The following is a 21,440-nucleotide window of genomic DNA, read 5'->3' as shown; positions in this document are numbered from 1 at the left end:
ATTTATTTCATAATTCTCGTTATGTAAATTATCTACAAAATATACATATGGCAATAAAATAAAGGGAAAAGTGATTAAAAAGAATGAGTAGATGGTTTAGATTTAAGTGATGTACAGTAGTAACAACTGGAAAGAGGGGTGTGGAAGTGTTGTAGGTTGTCTGGGATTGGAGGGGAGGACTGATTAGCCTGGCTTTATCTCGTCTATGCCAGATGGTACTCTAGGCTTACCTGCGGGCCTCTTTAAGCCTTGTCCCCGGCCATGCTTTGGACACATCCTGCTCAAACCACAAGACAGATCGTTTTTCAACACTGCGGAAGATTTAACGTGGACTTTGGGTGAGTTACTGTCTCAATAGGGCCGTGTTAGGTGGCTTGGGCCTTTTATATTCTGCTAATATGTAGTTCCATCTGCTGTACTTTTTTTTTTTTTTTGTACTTAGTATCTCAATATACTTAGTGTATTGATGTGAAGTGCAAAGGTGGCTGTTGATACTCATTACATTGTATAATTCTGCATTATTACAGAATTGATACCATGCATATGTACAGTATTGCAATTTTTAGATGGCTGATTATATTTTAAAGGCCCAGGTACCCTTATTCAGACTCATAGCCAACCCATGGACTGCTAATATAAAAGAATGTTTGTCAGCTTATATATATACATATATATATATATATATATATATTTAAAATATTTAAAAATAATTGTGTTACAGTTAAGTTTTATATACAGTACAGTCCAAAAGTTTGGAACCACTAAGATTTTTAATGTTTTTAAAAGTTTCGTCTGCTCACCAAGGCTACATTTATTTAATTAAAAATACAGTAAAAAAACAGTAATATTGTGAAATATTATTACAATTTAAAATAACTGTTTTCTATTTGAATATATTTGACAAAGTAATTTATTCCTGTGTCAAAGCTGAATTTTCAGCATCATCACTCCAGTCTTCAGTGTCACATGATCCTTCAGAAATCATTCTAATATGCTGATTTGCTGCTCAATAAACATTTATGATTATTTTCAATGTTGAAAACAGTTGTGTACTTTTTTTTTTCAGGATTCCTTGATGAATAGAAAGTTCAAAAGAACAGCATTTATCTGAAATACAAAGCTTCTGTAGCATTATACACTACCGTTCAAAAGTTTGGGGTCAGTAAGAATTTTTATTTTTATTTTTTTGAAAAGAAATTAAAGAAATGAATACTTTTATTCAGCAAGGATGCATTAAATCAATCAAAAGTGTCAGTAAAGACATTTATAATGTTACAAAAGATTAGATTTCAGATAAACACTGTTCTTTTGAACTTTCTATTCATCAAATAATCCTGAAAAAAAATATTGTACACAAATATTGTGTTCAATTGTACACATTAAATGTTTATTGAGCAGCAGATCAGCATATTAGAATGATTTCTGAAGGATCATGTGACACTGAAGACTGGAGTAATGATGCTAAAAATTCAGCTTTGATCACAGGAATAAATTACTTTGTCAAATATATTCAAATAGAAAACAGTTATTTTAAATTGTAATAATATTTCACAATATTACTCTTTTTACTGTATTTTTAATTAAATAAATGTAGCCTTAGTGAGCAGACGAAACTTCTTTTAAAAACATTAAAAATCTTAGTGGTTCCAAAATTTTGGACTGTACTGTACGTTAAAGTTTATTCATGTAGTTAGAAATTTCTACTGTATACTCTTAAAAATAAAAGTTCTTTATTGGCATCTATGGAGAACCTTTAACATCCGTTGGAAACTTTCCACTGCACAAAAGGTTCTATAGTGGAAAAAGGTTCTTTTATAAACTGTTCACTGAAAGTTTCTTTGGGGAACAAAAATGGTTCTTCTATGGCATTGGAATAGTAACCCCTGTTTGGAACCTTTATTTGTAAGAGTGTATATGTAGTATTTCTGTATGTGCCTATGGACCTCCTTTGGATTCTAAGGACTCACACACTTGAAAAAATAAAGGTTTATTATTGTTTTTAATATTCCATCTTGCATTTTTCATAGAAGTGTTAGTTCTTTTGGCGAACTCAAATGTGGGGTGTCAGCATGACTCTTATAACCTCTAAAGTGGTGGCACTTCTGCTGCTGTCAGTGCATCTCCTGCATGCTTCTGCCCTGTCGGCAGCATCCTCCTATGAGTTCAGTGTCTACAGGATGCAGCAATACAACTTACATCAGGATAAACATGGTAACACACAATCTTTTAAAAGTTAACCCAAAAATGAAAATATTGTTATACTCACACTCAAACTCAAGCCATTCCAAACCTGCCTGATTTTCTTTCTTCTGCTAAACACAAAAGAAGTTGCCCATAAGTTTTGTTGCCCATTGAATTCCAATGAATGGGAGGGGAAAAAAAACTTTTCAAAATATAATATCTTCATTAATGTTCCACAGAAGAAAGAAAAGGTTTGTAATGACACATGTTATGAGAATTATGATTTTTGGGTGAATTATTCCTTTAAGACTACAGTGTCTACAAGTCAAGCACAATGCATTGTGGGAAACAGGCAGTATGCTACTTCAAAAACAGCCTTGATAGCTTTTAAAAGTTCCCCTATTATGCTTTTTAAAGGTTCCTAATTATGTTTTGGAGTAGGTGTACATGCATCCAAGGTAAAAAAAAACAAATAAATAAATAAAAATGGAAAAAAAACAAGGCCTCAGCTACAACTACTGTGTTTTAGGGCGGGTCAAAGTAGGTGTTATCTGTGGGCAGCCAATGAAGGCCAAAGGCTGGCATTATGCAAATTTGTTACAAGCATAAATGGGTTTGAACAGGAAGTAAGCCTGGAATTACTGATGACTCGTTTAAAATCGGTTCTTTCTTTTGGGAGACAATAACTTTATTTGTCTCCTTTTACATTCACAAACAGCTATATAGCACACTACATGAAAGGTAGCATCCAAAAAAGCATAATTGGGGCACTTTAAAAAAATGCCGAACCACAGAATTTGACTTATTCTGCATTGCATACTGATGTAGTAAAACTTGAAACACACCACTGGAAAATCTCCTGATATAATTAACAATGCACACATTTCATTATATCTGTGCAAGGGTGATCATGACATTTAGACTCTGACCTTTGACCTTCAGGTTGCCGTGGAGCTATTGTGGTGGCAGAGGCGCGATCGGCTGCGGAGACGGTTCTGACTCGCCGCTGTGTGATCATGAAGCTGCCTGATTTCACCACAGAGCGCTACCTAGAGGCCAAAAAGCAGAATGCAGCAGCTGTTTTGATACTGCTACCTCAAAATATCTCTTCTGTACCAGAGGATATAGTGCAGGTCATTCAGAAACATCTATCACAGTTTTGCACAATTACACTTGATATATTGCTGCTGATTCATTGTTTCTTCCAGTAACTGTAGGTTATTTGTGATTAGTGAAGGAAGTAGATTACATTGGATACCCCAACCTGATTAGCTAAATTAATTTCCCCAACTGTCTTTAGCGCTTCATGGTGGCTGAATCTCAAGTTCTGCAGAACGAGACCCTCATGCCGGTGTATGTGGTCCCAGAGGATGACCAGCTGCTCTGTATGTATGAAGAAGTCAGTCAGGCTGCAGCAACCAGGTCTGGTTCTGTACTAGTGAGAGGTGAGAGGGAACTGCTAAATGCTAGCAGACATAAAAATGACAAAATAACATTTCAGTTGTAAAAGCTGGAGACACTTAAATGTATTGTTATGCATTACAGTATAATATATTTAGCAAAATATATCAAATATATTTTGCGTTATAGATGCAATATTTGTGGTTTTGTTTGAAATGTTTTAGTGATTTGTTTGGTTAAAGGTGCAGTGTGTAAATTTTAGCGGTATTGTAACATAAGGAGGTCCACTGGAAGCAAGCGTAGTTTTGAACCCAAGTGCAGTATTTAAGAAGTATTTGACTTGACTTGACTTGACTTGACTTCGGACACTAACACTCACCAATAGCAGGTTACATATAAACAAAGCTAGACAAGATTACAATGGAACATGAGGGCTATTTATACAGGGAGACTAATGACAAAACAAGGAACACCTGTGAACAATGAAGACAGAGGACCAATGGCAAGACAGAACTGAAATCACATGACCATGACAACCAATCAGAACATGACACATGAGACAGGGGAAGCACATGACATGAACACATGAGGGCAATGGAATCACATGATACAAAACACATAGCAAAACAAACAAAGCATAATTATGGAAACAAACCAAAAACCGTGAACATGAAACAAAACCAAAACAAGACATGACATGACAGGTATCTAGCGGTGAGGTTGCGAACTGCAATTAACGGCGCGCAACCCTCCATTTCAGAGAAGAACGACTACTAATACAACTACTTTGTGTGTATTCAACGTAGTTACGATCATAGGCGTAATTTGCGGGTGGGACGGGTGGTCCCACCACTTTTTGAAAGGGTCGATATTGTCCCCACCACTTTTTATAACATCTCGCGGATATCTAATACAAAATAAACACCTCTAGTTGATTATCAATTTGTGTTAATAATAGGCGATTTGGCGCTGGGATGTGTTGTTTTTGAAATTATGTTGAGTGCTCGTTGTCACTGTTATCAGAGGCGCGTGCAACAGGGTTCACAGCGCTCATGCACACTGCGCAGTCTTCACACGGATGAGCGCTTCAATCTATCGCTGTTGCGGAGACTCTCTATTCGATACGTTGAAATCACAAAAAAACAAAATACATATAAACGTATCCCATCTCTCGATATACAATCACTAATGAACATCTTTGGTATTAATGAGGAAAAAAAAATGACATATGGTTGGATAAGAGCCGGGAACCTCTTGCACCCTAATCGGAGAAACTGCCACTGGTCCATCAGGACATTCAATTATTCAAGGCGGATCGTCGTATTTATTAACTAATGTACATACTCTCGAGACTAACGACACTGAATTATAGCAGATGTTGGAAAACTGTCATATTTGAACACATTTATAGTTTTAATATATTATTATTATTGTAATAATAATACAACACACACACCCCGCCATACACATTCTTGTCCCACCCACTTTTTAAAACAAAGTTACGCCACTGGTTACGATGCAAGCTGCCTCTAAAAACATGAACGATTTAGAAGAACAACAACATAGTGACGAAACGCGCTCTGTAGAGTGTCCGTTTAGGGTTGCTGTAGAAACATGCCAGCGTATAATGGCGACTTGACATGTAGGGGGGAGCCGCAGTGTATGTAGATAAAAATGGCTCATTCTAAAGTAATAAAAACATAATGTTTCATTATGTAAGGTCTTTATGTACGACTGAAAACATAGTTATGTATATTATATTGCATTTCTGTCAATAGATCCTCCCAAATTTTACACATTCTCATTCTTACACATTTTACACATCTTACCTGTTTGTTTTGTGTGTATCACATTGAGTTTATTATTATTATTTTTTACATTATTAGTTAGGTTAAAACTGTGTAATTCAAATTAATAGAATTTATATGCAATTCAAATACATAAACCTAAAAAAAATTAGGCCTAAATATTTTTGTGTACTAATTGCTATAGCCTACTAAGTAAATATTCATGTAAGCAGATTTAGTGTAAATTTTAAGCCATGTGAATTAACTCTCTTTTTCTCAGTTCTCCGTAGTATCATCACCGCCACGGCTTTCCAAATATTAGTCAGCAACGACTCCCCCATCAAGCCTATCACTGATACCACCATCATTACTTTAGAGGTGAGAGTGGCAGCTGGCCACACACAACAACTCTATCCTTTGCTTACAACGTAATAGTGTTCAGCTATAATTAAACCTGTCAGTCAAGTTGATTTATTGGTTCATTTCAAGGGAGTGCTTCCTGGAGCTGGAGAAGACCCACCCACCATTGTAATTACAGCCCATTATGACACGTTTGGTCTTGCTCCTGTAAGTCACCCTCATTAATGTCCACACACACACATCAAGATTGAAGGAACCTTTTTTTTTTACTGTATATTATTATATGCTTAATCATTTTTGGTCACTTAATACATCACACTCCCCTCAAACATGATTGAGAATGATTAATGCATGTTGTCAATTGGCATGGTTCACTTGCTGTGGGAACTGACCTTTTCAAACACCTTGGTCAGAAATTAACATATTCATATAACTGGCCTCTCAAAGCCCCACCAATAAAAATTGTATTGAATTAGTGTTGGGAATTGACTGGTTGTAATTCAGAACTTTCAAAGCTTTATTCATTGTGTAAAAGCGATGCAATTGTTGTTGCCATTGTGGTACAAGAAGAAACAACTCGGATCATTTTAGTGAATCAAAAACATGCAGGATGCAGCACAACCAGCCCAATTCCTGAACGAGAATGACTATTATGAGCCGGTTCTTTTTAGGGAATCAAAACCATAAAGTGTTACCAGTGTAGTTTGATTCTCAAATAAATTACTCTGATGAGGTCATACTTTTTAGTGAATCAAAAACATTCCTGTAGCTTAAAGAGTAGAGCATGGCACTAGCAAAGCCAAGTGATGGATCTGATTCCCAGGGAATGTATGAACTGATAAATTGTATACCTTCAACTGATTCTCAAACTTTTGAGAGCTGGTTATTTTTAGTTAATCAAACTCACAAAACTTTTAATTTTTGGGTGAACTATCCCTTTAATGGAACCATTAAGGTACTAGAATCTTTAAAGGTGCCCTAGAATCAGAATTTGAATTTACCTCGGCATAGTTGAATAACAAGAGTTCAGTACATGGAAAAGACATACAGTGAGTTTCAAACTCCATTGTTTCCTCCTTCTTATGTAAATCTCATTTGTTTAAAAGACTTCCGGAAAACACGCGGATCTCAACATAACACCGACTGTTACGTAACAGTCGGGATCATTAATATGTATGACCCCAATATTTGCATAATGCCAGCCCATTTGACGCATTAGACAAGGAAAGGCAGTATTAACGTCTGGATCTGTGCACAGACAAGGTAAGCAAGCAAGAACAACAGCGAAAAATGGCAGATGGAGCAATAATAACTGACATGATCCATGATAACATGATATTTTTAGTGATATTTGTAAATTGTCTTTCTAAATGTTTCATTAGCATGTTGCTAATACACTGTTAAATGTGGTTAAAGTTACCATCGTTTCTTACTGTATTCACGGAGACGAGAGTCGTTGCTATTTTCATTAAACACGTGCAGTCAGTCTGTATAATTCATTAACACAACTTCATTCTTTATAAATCTCTCCAACAGTGTAGCATTAGCCGTTAGCCACAGAGCATATCCTTAAACTCACACAGAATCAAACGTAACCATCTAAATAAATACTTTACTCACATAATTCGAAGCATGCATACAGCATGCATGACAAACATCTTGTAAAGATCCATTTGAGGGTTATATTAGCTGTGTGAACTTTGTAAATGCACTGTAATATAGTCGAGAGCTCATGTGGCAGAGGAAACGCATCTCTTAAAGGAACACTCCACTTTTTTTGAAAATAGGCTCATTTTCCAACTCCCCTAGAGTTAAACAGTTGAGTTTTACCGTTTTCGAATCCATTCAGCCAATCTCCGGTTCTGGCGGTACCACTTTTAGCATAGCTTAGCATAGTTCATTGAATCTGATTAGACAGTTAGCATCGCGCTTAAAAATGACCAAAGAGTTTTGATATTTTTCCTTTTTAAAACTTGACTCTTCTGTAGTTAAATCGTGTACTAAGACCGACAGAAAATGAAAAGTTGTGATTTTCTAGGCTGATATGGCTAGGAACTATACTCTCATTCAGGCGTAATAATCAAGGAACTTTGCTGCTGTTCCATGGCTGCAGCAGTGCAATGATATTACGCAGCGCCCGTGAGCCCCTGCTTGCACAGGGAACGTGCCTTGCAACCATGGAGACGTATGTGAGAGACGCTGCGTAATATCATTGCACTGCTGCAGCCATGATACGGCAGCAAAGTTCCTTGATTATTACGCTGGAATGAGAGTATAGTTCTAGTTATAGTCCTAGGACTTATATTACATCTTGTAAAAAAACTATCTAGGGCACCTTTAACAGGAGCCAAAATTGTTAAAGGTGCCATAGAATTGAAAATTGAATTTACTTTGGCATAGTTGAATAACAAGAGTTCAGTACATGGAAATGACATACAGTGAGTCTCCAACACCATTATTTCCTCAGTATATAAATCTCATTTGTTTAAAAGACCTCCGAAGAACAGGCGAATCTCAACATAACACCGACTGTTACGCAACAGTCGGGATCATTAATATGCACGCCCCCAACTTCTGCATATACCAGCCCATGTTCAAGGCATTCGGCAAGGGCAGTATTAACATCTGGATCTGTGCACAGCTGAATCTTTAGACTTTATGCAAGTAAGCAAGCAAGGACAATAGCATTATTTTCATTTTGAAAAACTTGCAGTCTGTATAATTCATAAACACAACTTCATTCTTTATAAATCTCTCCAACAGTGTGTAATGTTAGCTTTAGCCACGAAGCACCATCAAACTCATTCAGAATCACATGTAAACATCCAAATAAATACCATACTTATGCAATTAGACATGCTGCATGATGAACACTTTGTAAAGAACCATTTTGAGGGTTATATTAGCTGTGTGAACTTTGTTTATGCGATGTTTAAGGCAGTCGCGAGCTTGGGGGCGGGAAGCGAGATTTAAAAGGGAAGCATGCTGAATCGGCGAATATTTAATGATGCCCCAAAATAGGCAGTTAAAAAATGAATTAAAAAAAATCTATGGGGTATTTTGAGCTGAAACTTCACAGACACATTCAGGGGACACCTTAGACTTAAATTACATCTTGTGAAAAAGCATTCTATGGCATCTTTAAATTCCATATGATTCCCATGCCTAATTTAATTTATGTTTTGTTAAAGACCTATACTTTAGATTTTTTTTTTTTTTTGTACCTGTAATTATGCTGTGGTAATCTTGTAATCACAGCAAAGCATTTCATTACCACTGTGTTTTACGGGTTCAGATAGTAAAGTGTTCCCACTGGTAATGAGTTTTACAGCCACCAAATGGCAGATCCATTGGTGCTTCATACAGTGAAAACAATGACCTTGGCTGTATGCTAAGCATATCATTGATACTTAATCTCTCTTTTGCCCAAAAGAATAGGGATCATTTTGAAATGTTATGTATTGAATGGCAGAGAAATTATGAGTTTTTTTCAGTGTGTACTATGAAATTGTATGTGTTGATGATTTGTGTATGTGTGCTCTAGTGGCTGGCGTATGGTGCGGATTCTAATGGCAGTGGTGTCACCATTCTTCTCGAGCTGGTTCGACTCTTTCATCACCTCTACAGTGATCCACGAACCCAGGCTCCGTTAGTTCTTTCTGTATTTTACAACCTAAAAATGTTTGTGTTAGGAATGTTGTTTTTGCATTTAAATTTTGCATTACATTTCCAAAATCTTTTAGATACCACCTCTTATTCTCCCTGACTGGTGGTGGTAAGTATAATTTCCTTGGCACCAAGCATTGGCTGGAGGAAAATATTGACCTTGCCGGTAAGTAAATTATTGGCAATATGTATTCTTGACAAACATTTTACTCTCCAATCAAAACTCTTAAAAATAAAGGTTCTTTATTGGCATCTGTGGTTTCACGAAGAACCGTTAACATCCATGGAAACTTTCAATTGCACAAAAAAGTCTTTATAATAAAAAAAAAAATTCTTTAGATTATATAAAAAAAATTTTATACTAAGAAAAAATGATTCTTTTAAGAACTGTTCACTGATTCATTGGATAACCCAAAACTTTTCTTCTATGTTGAAAGTGTAAGAACTATGAGCCCTCATACAATAAAACATGATATATTTAAAATGTTTTCATGTTTCCTTCATGACAAGGAATAAAATGATCTCTTATTCAGTTTGCCATTATAATTATTGCCTAATAATCTCTATAATATCTCAAGTATTATCAATCAAAGCAAGACACATTTAAACAGAAGAAATACAGAATCTTGACTGCATTCAATTTTTATGCAGAATCCAGCCTTTTGCAAGACAATGTGGCATTCGTTATATGTCTGGACTCTCTTGGCAGCGGAGATGAGCTTTTCCTACATGTTTCACGGCCACCTAAGCCTGGAACACCACAGTACAGCTTCATTCAGCAGTTAGAGCAGGTTAGGTTGAATTATGCACGGAGTGGAAGTCAGTCTATGAAAAAACTTTGGTGATTGGCAATTGACCCTCTTGTACATCTTTTCCTTTCTGTGTTTACAGATAATCTCTGCCAGGTTCCCCTGGGTGAGATTTGGAACTGTCCATAAGAAGATCAACCTGCTGGAGACCAACGTGGCTTGGGAGCACGAGCGCTATGGGATGAAACATATCCCAGGATTCACTCTGTCGCATATTGAGAACCCTAAATCAGAGCTGAGAGGATCTATCCTGGACACCATGTGAGAAAAAATCTACCAAATTTTTCCAAATTTAAAGTCCCATTCTGAAGTATCTGCCAGATGTAGACACTGAATTAATGATGGGTCTCTTTAAAAAACCACCCCACAAAGAAATTTTTTTGTGCAGTTTCTTGCACAACATTTTTTCTGAAAGTGGCCTTAAGTCACTTTTTTGCAATTAATTCAGTGACATCTGTCAAGTTACATGAATAAAAATTTTCCATTCAGCATAATAATCTCTTTCAGGACCTAATTTTTCATCTTTAAAGGGTTAGTTCACCCAAAAATGAAAATTCTGTCATTTATTACTCACCCTCATGCCGTTCTACACCTGTAAGACCTTTGTTAATCTTCAGAACACAAATTAAGATATTTTAGTTGAAATCTGATAGGGAGCAATGGACACTTCCTCTCTCAAGATGCATAAAGGTACTAAAAACATATTTTGTTATTTTTGGCGCTCCAAAAATATTCTCGTCATTTTATAATATTAATATTGAACCACTGTACTCACACGAACCGATTTAAATATGTTTTTAGTACCGAGAGGAAGTGTCCATCGCTCCCTATGAAGGCCTCACGGAGCTATCGGATTTCAACTCAAATATCTTAATTTGTGTTCTGAAGATTAACAAAGTTCTTATGGGTGTGGAACGGCATGAGGGTAAGTAATAAATGACAGAATTTTCATTTTTGGGTGAATTAACCCTTTGAAACCAGTATTGTTTTGGACTACACAAGATGCAGCTCTTTCATAGCAGAAATTTGAGGCTACATTTTAAATCATAGATGCACCATTTCTCATCTCACAGTTTTTCTTGTATATTTAGGGCACAGGTGGACATCAGGAAGCTCAAGCGGAACGCTGTTATTGTTGCGGAGTCCTTGGCAAGATTCATGTACAATCTTTCAGACAAGGTGAGGCAAACGTTTGGAGTGTTTCAAGACAACCTTGAAAGCACACACAGACCACTTTCATCTTTGTTTCCACTTTTTATTAATAATAAATACCATCTTTTCTGTGCTGTAGGGCTCCGCTAAGGATGTGCAGGTTTTCAAAGGCAGTTTGGTAATATATATATATTTTTTCCTGCTGTTTTTTATTTTATCAAGCTTAATCCACCTAAAACTTTGCAAAAAAAGAACAGTTTGATGGTACAATTTTGATACACTACCATTTAAAAATTTGAGATTTACTTATGCTCACATTTAATTGATCAAAATACAGAAAAAAACTGAATATTATTCCTAGTTAAAATAACGGTTTTCTATTTTGATATTTTTCAATTTTATTCCTTTAAAGGCAAAGCTGAATTTTTAGTATCATTACTTTAGTCTTCAGTGTCACATGATCCTTCAGAAATCATTCTAATATTCTTCATATTTTTGTGGAAACTGTAATACATTTTTTTAGGATTCTTTGATGGATAAAAAGTTCAAAAGATCAGCATTTATTTAAAAATGGAAATCTTTTGTAACATTATGTCTGTACTGTCACTTTTGATAAGTTGAATGCATCTTTACTGAATAAAAGTGTTAATTTTTTTCCAAACACACACACACACACACACACACACACACAAAAAATCGTACTGACACCAAACTAGAAGTTCATCAAGTAACCTTTATGTGCTATGTAGGATATTCAAGACAGTCATTTGTCTGCATTGATGACCATGATGACGTCTGTTCCCCGAGCCTTTCAGTTGCTGGATAAAGAACCAGAACACCAGCTCCTGATCAACAGCCTGCAGCAGGAGTTCAAACACTATCTAAAGCAGGTCCATAGACACACGTTCCACCAGGACAGAAGGTACACACAGACACAATATTTCACCTCATCACTTCATCACCTCATCAATGGCCCAGCAAGACTTCAAAAGACTTCTGTAGCAGGTTTACAGATGCATATTTTACTAGAGTTGCAAATACGCATGCATTCAGAGCCAGTTTGCCTGTGGCAAAAATTTTCAAACAATGTTTACCGACACTTTCTGCAAAAAGCAAAGCAACAGCTTACACCCACCCAAACACATATATAAACAGATACAGACATATTAAGCTTGTTTTGTCTGACTTTTATAGGGACCCTGAAATCACATTCTTTAATCAAATGAGACAACCAATGATGATGTACAGGTGAGTAAGTCTTGGTTGATTGGTTGGTTTTGAAGCTTTTTAAAGTCAAAATGAAACAGCATTAACAACCCTTGTGATGCATTTCCAAATTAAACAGGAGATTCAGCTAGAAAAAGATATATGGATGAATTTTATCCACTGAGAATTTATGGTCTGTATAAGACAGATGGTTCAGGTTGCAGGGGAGAGGTTGAAAAATCAGAGGTGGAGCGGAAGATTATGAATACCAAACTTACACATGCAGTTTGCACCAATGATTAAGACTGTTGGTACATCCAAAATTGTGTACTGTCTATGTTCTACATTTGAATTTGAACTTAGTTTGTGTATGTTCTATTTAGGCTAGTGTGAATATGGGTAGTATGAATGAAATTCGGATATACTACATCCGCCATGTTGTTACTGTCACGTGACCTACCAGTGTCAGTAGTGTCGCTTCACTTTTCGCCTTCTGCTTTTCTACTGTGTATTCGGACATACTCGGACATACCAGTCCAAATATTATTGTCTTGTTTTCAGAAAAAAAATAAGTCAAAACTAAGTGAATTTTTCCTTAAAACAAGCAAAATAATCTGCTACTGGGGTAAGCAAAAGAATCTTGTTTTCGGTTTGAAATAAGATTATTTTGGATACCCCATTGGCAGATTATTTTGCTTGTTTTAAGGAAAAATTTTGACTTATTTTTTCTGAAAACAAGACAGTAATTTTTACTTGTCTAAAAAATGCTTCTTGATTTAAGAATTTTTAGATATTTGGACCAGAAACAAGACAAAAACTTGTGATTTTTTTCTTTTTTTTTTTTTTTCTTCAGTGTATTAATAAAATAAATAGGGTTGACTTTAAATCCCTTATTTGTACTAGTTGGATTCACACTGAGGGGTATTATAGTTTATTTTCAATTGGTTACTTTAGTTTTAGTATTTTATTTATTTATTATTTAATACACCCAAGTATTAAAGGGTTAGTTCACCCAAAAATGTTGTCATTAATTACTCACCTTGATGTTGTTCCACACCTGTAAGACCTTCGTTCATCTTCAGAACACAAATTAAGATATTTTTGATAAAATCTGATGGCTCAGTGAGGCCTCCATTGCCAGCAAGACAATTAACAATTTCAGTGCCCAGAAAGCTACTAAAGACGTATTTAAAACAGTTCATGTGACTACAGTGGTTCAACCTTAATAATATGAAGCAACGAGAACACTTTTTGTGCACCAAAAAAAAAACAAATAATGACTTTATTCAACAATATCTAGTGATGGGTGATTTCAAAACACTGCTTCATGAAGCTTCGAAGCTTTACGAATCTTTTGACTCGAATCAGTGGTTCGGAGCGTGTCAGTCAATCAAACTGTCAGTCACGCCCCCCACTTATGACGTAATGAAGCCTTATTTAATGAAATCACATAACTTTGGAAGTTTGATTCACACTCCAAACCACTGATTTGAAACAAAAGATTCGTGAAGCTTCGAAGCTTCACGAAAAAGTGTTTTGAAATCACCCATCACTAGATATAAAAAGTATTCTCGTCGCTTCGTAACATTAAGGTTGAACCACTGTAGTCACATGAACTGTTTTAAATATATCTTTAGTAGCTTTCTGGGCATTGAAAGTGTTAATTGTCTTGCTGGCAATAGAGGCCTCACCAAGCCATCGGATTTCATCAAAAATATCTTAATTTGTGTTCTGAAGATGAACGAAGGACTTACGGGTGTGGAACGACATGAGGGTGAGTAATAAATGACAGAATTTTTTATTTTTGGGTGAACTAACCCTTTAAGAACTAAAACTAAAATTAATTCATGGTAATTTTTCTTTTATTTTATTAGGTTTTGGAGTTGAAACATTCGAAAATGTATTAGTTTAAATTTTTTCCCCCAGTAACATTATAGTTATCGAAAATGTTTTGTTTTAAATTGATTTTTTTAGGGTGAAGCCTGCTGCCTTTGACCTGTTTTTGGGTGGCTGTATAGCTGGATACCTTGGAATAGTTTATTATGCAGTCCAGGTGAGCCGTGGGTAATGTATACCAAACTAGAGAGCCGAGGTCAATATTATACCTTTATAGGCTGGAATTGAATATCTATCAGTAATCTCAATATGCAATCTCAGGGGTTTGCTTAATTTGTTTCGATTATTGCTTTTCATTGCAGAACTTTGGGAACATCTACACAAAACTGAAAGCAACCATGAAAGCCAAGCACCAATAAACTGGGTTGGACACATCAAAGAACCAATGCAGAGAGAAGTCTACAGCATGGCCAATGTAATACCTGAGAGGACTGAAAACTTTTTGAATTCACTTCTTGAATTTAAAGTGTTTTATAATTCCCTTGCCATCTCTTCTGTTTCTGTTTGATTTCTTTCTTCAAATTAAAGATCGCCCCTCTCTTTTAGTATCAGCTACTTTGCTCATTCTGGAATCCTTCTGGAACTGTACTGTAGGTTTACACTTTAATGAATGAAGGGAAAAAGACTAAATTAGATGATTACCTCATGCAAATAAGATATGTCGGGAGTAGAACGGAACTCATGGATAAATTATGAGTCACTTAAAAAGGAACCTGATGCCAAGTAAGAGTGAGCGGATCTGTTGAATGCGGCACTGGGTCACCTATAGGCTATGTAGTGGAATTATGGTCACTGAACACCTATATGAAAGAGAAGCTTACGAACAGAAGTCGATAATGTTTCAAAGATAAATATAACTGTGTTTTGTTAAATAACAACAAAAAGTAAGTCGGAGCTTAATGATATACATATAATTAGGTTATTTCTCCATTTGAGTGTTTATTTAAAAAGTAGACCTGGACAGAATGTATGGAACATTTTTCCCTGTTGAACTATCTGAGTAACCTGAAAGCTGTCCTGTCCATAATAGGTCACTGAAGACTAATTGATTTACTTGTGTTGGCACAGACAAGGAGGATTTTTTCTGGTGCTGACAGAGACTGTGGATAAGTGCCAAATGCTTGGTTAAATGATGACTGTCTTGATTATCTCTTATGAATGAAGAACTCCTTTCATTCATACAAGATTAGACATTCATTACTGTCATCCACAATATTGTAGTTACAATGACATGAGTAGATTCCCCTAATGTATCACATAGTTATATTCTACTGTGGAAGATAATGTCAGAACACTGGCATTCTGAAGTTTTGGCTGTAGTGGTATGGTTCATTCACAGAGAAAGGGAAACACTACCAAATAAAAAAAAGAAAGAAAGAAAGAAAGAAAGAAAGAAAGAAAGAAAGAAAGAAAGAAAGAAATAGTTTTATTCAGCGAAGAGAGATTAAATTAATCAAAAGTGACAGTAAAATTTAATTCAAACAAATACTATTCTTTTAAACTTTCAATTCCTCAAAGAATAGATTTATCATGGTTTCCACAAAAATATTAAACTGTTTGAACACTAATAAGGAGATGAAATGTTTTATGAACAGCAAATCAGCATATTGGAATGATTTCTGAAGGATCATGTGACAATGAAGACTGGAGTAATCAATTCACAGGAATAAATTACATTTTAAAATATATGAAAATAAAATATATATATATTTTTATTTATAATATTTCACAAAATTACTGTTTTTGCTGTACATTTTGAACAAGTGTATCACTATGAAACAATTTTTATGCAGTTTCTGAGGATAAAATAGGTAATTGTAGCACTGCATTACATTTTTAAGCCATAATTCTTTACATTTTAAAGGCCTAGACTACAAATGAAATAACTTTATTAACAAGTAAAGAAAATCATCAATCTTATAACTACTTTAATTTTAATAAACATTAAAAGTCTCACATTTATCCATCGTTATTTAGCTTGAAGATTCTATAGTTTTCATTTTCATAATTTTTATTTATTATAATCAGTACTAAAAGTATCACTCTGCACCTATTTATTTAATTTTTTTTCCAGCTCTATTTCTGGCATTTGTCCAGTCTGAAACTGTTTAACTCTCAGTCAGGCCCTGCTAAACAGGGGCCACAAAAGACACACAGGAACTAAGGCTTAAATTATTGATCACCTGCTGAGGGGGGAATGAAACCAAGGGCAGCTCAATCGTGGTGACAGACGGATGTCTATGCAGATTGCCAGCTCTCTTTTTCTCTCTTCTCTGCAGCATCTAATATAGAACAGGCCCAGAATACTAGAATGACATCACATATGATTGCATAAGATGTGCTTTGTGTGCACTACAATTTCAAATGTGATTTTAACCTTTTTTTAATCTCAAAGTAATCCAGTGACATCCAAAATGTGTCAGTGATAAATGGATGACATATGAGAGCTGAAAGCAACATACTGTCATCGTTGACTCAACTTTATGTAGTTTCAAACCTGGAGTATTTGTAAACAATGGCAAAATTTTCACTTTTGATGCAACTTATTGAAAAATGAAAGGATTTAAGATACAAAATAGAGGAAGAGGAGCATGTGAGCACAAGAGCAGAGGTGGTGAAGAGAGGGAGGGGGTGAGGTCGGGTTGACAGCAGTCAAGAAGCTGCGGACACACTCTTGCTGTACACAGGGGAAATGGGTCCTCAGCTACAGTTCAGCAGCACCTACTCAGAGGAGTTCTGCTATCCAGCTCGGGTCAAACCCACCCGGCCCAGACCGTCCTCTGCGTATCGCAGGAACAATCCTCATCCACGGCCGGTAAGAGCTTCCTGAACAATTAGAGCACACGATCACCATCATAAATGAACATTTCATCTATTTATATGGGCCTCATTTTAAAACTTTTCAGTGATATTTTTATTTGCCAAACTTATGGGGAAAAAAGTAAGAGTTTTTATGTTTTTGAAAGAAGTCTCTTTTGCTCACCAAGGCTGGATTCATCTGATCAAAAATGCAGTAAAAACAGTAATATTGTGAAATATTATTACAATTTAAAATAACTATTTTCTATTTTAATGTATTTAAAAATTAAATGCATTTCTCAGCATCATTACGCCAGTCTTTAGAGTCACATGATCCTCCAAATATCATTCTTATGTGCTGATTTAGTGCTCTGGAAAATCATTTGAAAACGATTTTGCTGCTTAGTATTTTTGTGGAAACTGTAATACATTTTTATTTTCGTGATACTTTGATGAATTCAAGTTTAAAAGAACAGCATTTATTTAAAATAAAAATCTTTTACCATATTATAAATGTCTTTACTGTCACTTTTGATTACATTGCATTAATTTTTTTTTATCAGATCAGAGATATAAATCTTTAAATTCATATTTTAGGGGTTAGAGATATGTGTGATAAGCATTTACACCTTATTCTTTTTCTCTAAGTCTCTAACCACAAGAAAATTGAGAATCAAGTCTTTTGAGGTTAATGTATATAGTAAAGGATGTATTGTGCACAGCAAGCTCATAAGGTGTGTTACATTCATAATTTATTTGTTTTGCATTCTGTTGATTTGCTTTATTTTATTCCTAGTGTGCGAATGACAGTTTTAGATGTATGAGCAAAACAATTGGGTTAAAATGCAGTATTGAGGTAAGATACGCTGTAAACAACAGCCAACATTTTTCAATTAACTGACCTGACAAATAATTAATAATTCACCAGGCCTGGGAGCATTGTGGCTGCTTGATTCTGCAAAACAACCTACATGTAGGGGGCTTTGTACAAGAGGCTCTAGTTACGATGTTTCCAAACCACTGAACAGGGATCAGAGGTTGGGATCGACTCTCACTATAGCAAAACAATCTAACCTCTGCGGGGTCAGTGTTACAGCCTATTAAATGCCACTTAGGGTTGGTTTCTGAATCCTCTCCCCACCCAGGACTTCCTGATGCCAAGAACGCTGCAGACAGGATATGGATCAAGAAAACACTTTCAGATGACGGCTGCTCCTGCCTCTTTTCTACCTCCAGTCAGACACATATCTGTCCAGTATCCAGGTACTAATGCAGTCTGTGGTACTACAGCTGAGGTTGATTAAATCAGTGTAGTATATCTGTTACACAGTGCCAGCTTCAGACTAATATATAAAATGTATTTGCATATATTATAATTGAAAAACTATTATCATTGACCTCAAGACGTGCAGACAGGACACCAACCGACGATGCAGAGCTCAGTGCAAAGAGGCTTCAAAGCACCTGAGGTCTCCTCTGCAGTTTGTACACTGCCACCTGCTGCCTGGCTTCTCAAACCACAACAAACCAACTTTGCTCATGCAGCAATCACAAACACACAAGGGTAAAACCTTTGCAATTATATTTGATATGCTTGGGCACTGCATGCTATTTCATGACTTTATGTATCTGAATAAACAAGATATGACCCTGTATTGCAGTAATGTGCCTTTAAAAATAAAATGCAATCCACTGCATAGAATAGGCCTACCTGAACATTCTATTTTTCTCTGAATACAATACTACACTCTAAAAAATGTTTGGTTAAAAACAACCCAAGTTGGGTTGAAAATAGACCAATCCCGCAATTGGGTTGTTTTAACCCAGTGGTTGGGTTAAATGTTTGCCCAACCTGCTGGGTAGTTTTATTTAACCCAACTACTGATTAAAAATGACTATATGGCTGGCTTAAAATGAATCCAAAATAGGTGAGAAATTAAAAATCCGACACATAATTACTAGAGGCAACAATAATAATCAAAAGGTGTACATTTATTAATAAGCAATTTAATAAATGTTTATTGTTTATTATTCATTATCTTATTAATAATTGCTCATTTATTAAACATATTAATAAATGTTAATTTCAAGCATATTTTGGGTTCATTTTAAGCAAGCAATACAGTAATTTTTATACAACAGTTGAGTTAAATAAAACTACCCAGCACATTGGGCAAACATTTAACCCAACCACTGGGTTTGTCCATTTTCAACCCAACTTGGGTTGTTTTTAACCCAGCATTTTTTAGCGTGTATGAGTTTCTGATGAGATCATACTATGATTTTGTCCTAAATTACGTTATCTTCATATCTTGCATACTGCTTAGCATAATTTCATCTTTGTACTCAGGAAATATCCAGACACAGATCGTATCAGATCAGCTTGGACCCAACAGATGGACATCATGCCATCTTTAAAACCCTTCAAACACCAGGTTACCCAACATCACAGGAGATCACGCTCAAAATCCACTGCTGATTACAGGTATTTTATTCCCAACTGCTCACAAATGATAATAATAATAATAATAATAATTATATATATATATATATATATATATACAGCTATGGAAAAAATTAAGAGACCACTCCAAGTTCAGAAATCAATGTTAAGTGGTCTCTTAATTTTTTCCATAGCTGTATATATAGTTCAGTCATGAAACTCTAGATCCCACAGGCTGATGATAATTACAGCATTAAAGGGATAGTTCACCCGAAAATTAAAGTTCTATCATCATTTACTCACCCTCAAGTTGTTCCAAATCAGTATAATTTTCTTTGTTCTGTTGAACACAAAGGAAGATATTTTGAAGAACAGTTCTGGGGCATCATTGACTTCCATAGTAGTTTTTTCCTACTATGGAAGTCATTGGTGCCCCAAAGTGGCCTGGTTACAAACTTTCTTCAAAATATCTTCCTTTGTGTTCAACAGAACAAAGAAATTTATAAAGATTTGGAACAACTTGAGGGTGGGTAAATGATGATAGAACTTTCATTTTTGGGTGAACTATCCCTTTAAAATACTTAATCAAGCTGATCCATGTCACTTCTGTAGCCAATGAGCTTGTTGCTCACACATTTAAATGACTGGTTACATTCACTATAGCAGTTTGCAGTACACTTCAGAGTTCCTCTAAAACCCTCCACCTTCCCCAGCTCCACCTGTATAGATCTGTTATGGGTTATTGATAAATGCTATTGTGCAGCAGCACTATGTCTTACTCGCAGCAGCGTATCAGCGTATGTATTGGCAGTAGCAAGTTCCTGTGCTTGCTCTGCAGCATCAGCAGCGTAGCATATATTCCGCCAAGACCAAATATATTAACACTGATATATCAATTACCATGCTAAAGTTGTCAGAGCTGTCATGATAAAAAAAAAAAAAAAATATATATATATATATATATATAATATATATATATATATATATATATATATATATATAATCACACTCAATGTTTTGATTCTGTGCTTGTAATGTAATCTTGTCATTCTGCTATGTATGTGTTTTAGCATAAACATGGCTCAGTTGTTAATGCATTTGAATGTCTGAGATGATCCCTTTTAAATCTAGATGTTTGGTTTGCAGTGAAGGACACAGCTGTTTCCAAGTGGTGAAGCCATATAAAGTTGGACATTATATCATCCACCCAGAGTTTGTGTCAGAAGCAAAGCATTACTAAAAGTCAGTGTTTGTGCATTTTTATACTTTTTTTTTTTTCATTTATTGTCAGTTTGATAATGTCATTTTATAGTGTATAATTGAGGTATGTTATGTGTTTGGAGATCCTGCCTTGTAAAATATGTTTGGGTGCAACTTCATTTTAATGACCGTAAATGCACATTTGGATGTAAATGTGCATTACCATGACAAATAAACAACGTTTATGATGTGCCCATTAAATGTGTAATTTTTGGCTTACTAACATGGTAACCATGGTTTTTATACAATGTAAATAAACAATTCATGCTTAAACTAGAACCATCACAATATGTTAGCCCCATTTAAGCTGAAACGTTGTGGCCCATTTTAGCTGATATGGGGTAGAAAACTCTTTTTAATAGGTAAAATGGCTTTGGTTATCCTTTTAATGAAAAACTATCTTAAAGCTGTTCAATAGCCTAGTTACTTTTGGATAAAAGTGAACTTTACCTTTTAAGTGAAAAGTTGAATTTTTCAGGT

At 35.3% G+C, this 21,440-nt stretch overlaps 2 protein-coding genes across 6 annotated transcripts in view; both read left to right on the top strand.

Moving 5' to 3' along the window:
• The window catches only part of fam219aa (family with sequence similarity 219 member Aa), a 32,238-nt gene extending 22,250 nt beyond the window's left edge, over window positions 1–9,988 (top strand). For 4 of the 5 annotated variants that reach the window (XM_067374989.1, XM_067374990.1, XM_067374987.1 and 1 more), the window contains 2 exons: window positions 213–338; window positions 2,028–2,198. Coding sequence is in view for 1 of the 5 variants with exons in the window: in XM_067374985.1 (XP_067231086.1) it covers window positions 2,055–2,211; window positions 3,124–3,314; window positions 3,482–3,626; window positions 5,650–5,747; window positions 5,859–5,936; window positions 9,274–9,377; window positions 9,473–9,569 (870 nt within the window). In the remaining 4 variants the exon portion in view is untranslated. Of the gene's footprint in view, window positions 1–212; window positions 339–2,027; window positions 2,212–3,123; window positions 3,315–3,481; window positions 3,627–5,649; window positions 5,748–5,858; window positions 5,937–9,273; window positions 9,378–9,472 lie in introns of those variants that run through there. The other variant, XM_067374985.1, reaches the window with a different exon arrangement.
• Window positions 9,913–21,063, top strand: zgc:109965 (Nicalin-1-like). Its single transcript, XM_067375372.1, has 11 exons — window positions 9,913–9,927; window positions 9,974–10,186; window positions 10,287–10,465; window positions 11,296–11,383; window positions 11,496–11,534; window positions 12,106–12,604; window positions 14,537–14,615; window positions 14,761–18,520; window positions 18,662–18,821; window positions 19,608–19,742; window positions 20,847–21,063. The coding sequence occupies exons 1-6, from the start codon at window positions 9,913–9,915 to the stop codon at window positions 12,505–12,507; spliced, it is 936 nt and encodes a 311-aa protein (XP_067231473.1). The 3' UTR covers window positions 12,508–12,604; window positions 14,537–14,615; window positions 14,761–18,520; window positions 18,662–18,821; window positions 19,608–19,742; window positions 20,847–21,063.
• The last annotated feature ends 377 nt before the right edge of the window (window positions 21,064–21,440 follow it).

The sequence above is a fragment of the Chanodichthys erythropterus genome, chromosome 22, assembly GCF_024489055.1.
Source record: "Chanodichthys erythropterus isolate Z2021 chromosome 22, ASM2448905v1, whole genome shotgun sequence".
NCBI classification, from domain to species: domain Eukaryota; kingdom Metazoa; phylum Chordata; class Actinopteri; order Cypriniformes; family Xenocyprididae; genus Chanodichthys; species Chanodichthys erythropterus.
The sequence above is the reverse complement of the archived record's forward strand: the minus strand, read 5'-3'. Positions and strand labels throughout refer to the sequence as shown.

Bases quoted from the DNA above. Each gene is read 5' to 3' on its own strand.
- zgc:109965 (XM_067375372.1), top strand. The intron at 10,187-10,286 runs GTTAGGTTGAAT...CTGTGTTTACAG, and splicing joins TCATTCAGCAGTTAGAGCAG to ATAATCTCTGCCAGGTTCCC. The intron at 11,384-11,495 runs GTGAGGCAAACG...TCTGTGCTGTAG, and splicing joins TGTACAATCTTTCAGACAAG to GGCTCCGCTAAGGATGTGCA.